The 3,208-nt window shown below is 46.1% G+C and overlaps 1 protein-coding gene across 1 annotated transcript in view; it reads left to right on the forward strand.

Annotated features, from left to right (window-relative positions):
* Positions 1 to 1,947, forward strand: part of Galnt14 (polypeptide N-acetylgalactosaminyltransferase 14) — a 223,687-nt gene extending 221,740 nt beyond the window's left edge. Inside the window, exon 15 of the mRNA XM_026789697.1 lies at positions 1,331 to 1,947. Coding sequence (XP_026645498.1) covers positions 1,331 to 1,535 — 205 coding nt within the window. The 3' untranslated portion in view covers positions 1,536 to 1,947. The remainder of the gene's footprint in view (positions 1 to 1,330) is intronic.
* Positions 1,948 to 3,208: the final 1,261 nt, after the last annotated feature.

The raw sequence follows: 3,208 nt of genomic DNA on the forward strand, positions 1-3,208 counted from the left end.
GGGGTGGTCCAGCCTCTGTAATGTGACTGGGGTGGGTGGGATTGGGGTGGTCCAGCCTCTGTAATGTGACTGGGGTGAGTGGGATTGGGAACGGTCCAGCCTCCTTATATGACTGGGGTGGGTGGGATTGGGAGTGATCCAGCCTCCGTAAAGTGACTGGGGTGGGTTTAAGTCTTTTCTAGTAGGGAGAAGAGAGGACATATTGAAAGAGGAAGGGTTAATAAGTAAGAAGCCTTCCACTCAGATTCAGGGGTAGGACTCCCTCAAGGGAGTCAGTAGTAGAGGCTATGCTGGCCCCACTGCTCAGTGAATACCTGCAAGTCTGCAGACTTTAGCTCACTTTGTATATTCCTGTCGCTGCTGTGTCACCTACCTGGACTCTCAGCCAAGAGCCAGGGCCATAGATGTAAACTGGTGAGTCGGCACTTTGGGCTTTGTCAGTTGTGTCCAAGATGCCCGCCATTCCTCTAGCGGTGTGTACTGGGAATGTGCTCGGTGTCCTGCCCAGATATGGATCCTGAGATTCAAGAGCTCATTCGACGGCTGAGTGTGGCACATGGAGGGTCACTGTATCTGAGAGTTCCCCTTCTCTTCTCCAAAAGGAGGCTGATGTAACCCAAAAAAACCCATGGGGAGCAAGCATTGCAATGGTCTCTATGAAGTCCAGAACTCAGTGTCTAGTCGGGTATGAGTCCATCCCTCTGTCCTTATCAAGGGACACTGCCTGAGAATCTCTTCTTGTGGGCTCTTGGCACAGACTTTGAAGAAGACCCTGCTGTCATCTTCACTGCCCCATCTGCCCCATCTGCTCTTTCTCCTCTAACTTCTTCCTAAAGAAAGACATGGAACATGGACTTTTTTTTCTGCTCCTGTGTCTAACTCAGTTCACATTTTCTATTCTGTTCCTTGGAAAACGTATTGCCTTCTGATGAGTTTTCCTAGCAAACACTGATGTATCTTTTGACTTTTTAAATCCCATTTTTCAAAGACTAGAACTGGAGTGCTGGCCCAGTGGGTTAAAGGTACTTGCAACCAGGCCTGCCCATCTGAGTTTAATTCTGGAGATGCAGGCAATGGGAAGAGAAAGGCAACTCTGACAAGTTGTGTTCTGGCCTACACACACACACACACACACACACACACACACAAGTAAATACACACATATTTTAAATGTAATAAAAAATAAAAACCCTGCTGCATAGCAGAATAATTAATGGCACTTTTCTTCCTTCATGAGACCGTGAAGTCACATCTCTGGCTGACCACATGTGGTATCATCCCCTCTGATAACTCCTAAGTGATTTATATTATCCATAGAACCCATGGCTTTATCCGGGGACAATGACCTTATCCTTTTCTCTCCTCTGTCTCCTCAGCAATGGATGAAGACAGGTGCTCGCATCGAGCATATAGCATCCCACCTCTGCCTGGACACAGACATGTTCGGAGACAGCACTGAGGATGGCAAAGAGGTCGTCGTTAACCCTTGTGAGTCATCGCTCATGAGCCAGCACTGGGACATTGTGAGCTCATGAGGACCCTAGGCAGATCCAGCTGCGGATCAGGGATGGTGCTTCCCTGAACCAAAATAAACTGGAACCTAGGCTGTGAACAGCCCATGTCTGCACCAGGTGCCCTTGACTGGAGGTAGAGCAAAGACCCCCAGGACAGGAGCAACTGACTCAGGGAAGAGGAGGGAAAGGTGACAAACCAGCAGGGCTCAGCAACACCCACATGTGTGCAATATTGTGACAGTCCATCCTGACCAGGTTTTCTGAATGGAACCTGGAGATGGAGATCTGATGGGAAGTGTTTGCTGTACCCTTTCTTACAAAACAAGGCACCTTATGGAGGCCAGAAAGAAGAACTCCTTGTTGCTGTACCAGAACTACATGGAGGGATGAGGAATGGCGACGGTTTTCGGAACAAATAAAGTTAATATTTGAAATTGTCCTTCATTCACTAACTCATGCTCCTTTTTCAGCTAGCTCAGGACCTGAGCTGAGCTCACCATTGAATTAGGGTGGGGCATCTTTGTGGCAGAATGGATAAAGAAGCCAGGAAGATGGGAACCTTGGGGCCTTATCCTAGGTTACCACCAATCAGTTATCGGATCTTAAAAGACACTTTAGGGGACTGGCAAGATGGCTCAATGGGTAACGGGACCTGCCATCAAGCCTGGTGACTTACCTATGATCTCTCAGGCCCATGTGGTAGAAAGAGAGAACTGATTCTTGCGAATTGTCTTCTGACCTGTACACACACACACACACACACACACACACACACACTCATTGACATGTAGGCCCCCACTCCTAGTACCACATACAAACAAATGAATGTTATCATTTTTAAGACACTTCAGAGCTGGAAGATGGGCATATTTTATAAAGTGTTTAACTTGAATATGTGAGTTTCAACCTTAAAACTTATGTAAAAAAAAAAAAAGATGAGTACACTCTTATAATAAAAAAAAAAAGATGTAGTACACTCTTATAATCCCAGAACTAGAGAGGCAGTATCGTGTGAATTTCTGGGACTTGGTAGCCAGCCAGTCAGTCTAGTCTACTGGGAAATTTCCAGGCAGTGAAAAGCCCTGTCTCAAAACAATAACACCAACAATAAAATAAAACAAAACAAAACATGACGGACAGTACTTGAGGAAAAACATCCGAGATTGACTTTTAATCTCCATTTACATATGTAGACACACATACATACACATGCCAACCTGTGCACACAGACATGTAATACACATGCACACATACACAAGGCACTTCGCTCTTTTGGTCCACTGCTTTCTATTATGTTACCATGGTGGGACCAGATGAGAGATGGTGCCTCTAGAAGCTTCTAGGTTACTGTAGCGATCCTGATTCAGTAGATCTCTCAATCTTTTTGGCTAAGTCTGATGCCTCTGCTTGTTTAAAGCACTGTCATAGAGTGTCTGCCCATAAAGAGCCTTGTAGCCAATAGCCCTTAGCTATAGGAATTTTCTGCTGTGATAAAACCATTTTCTGGTGTCTTCTGGGATTGGTTAGAGTAGCTGTCTTAGGGTTTCTATTGCTGTGAAGAGACAACACGACCACGGCAGCTCTAGAAGGAAAACATTTAATTGGGCTGGCTTACAGTTTCAGACGTTTAGTCCATTATCATCATGGCGGGACACGGCAGCATGCAGGCAGACATGGTGCTGGAGAAGGGGCGG

Source organism: Microtus ochrogaster, unplaced genomic scaffold (assembly GCF_000317375.1).
Source record: "Microtus ochrogaster isolate Prairie Vole_2 unplaced genomic scaffold, MicOch1.0 UNK26, whole genome shotgun sequence".
Lineage (NCBI taxonomy): Eukaryota > Metazoa > Chordata > Mammalia > Rodentia > Cricetidae > Microtus > Microtus ochrogaster.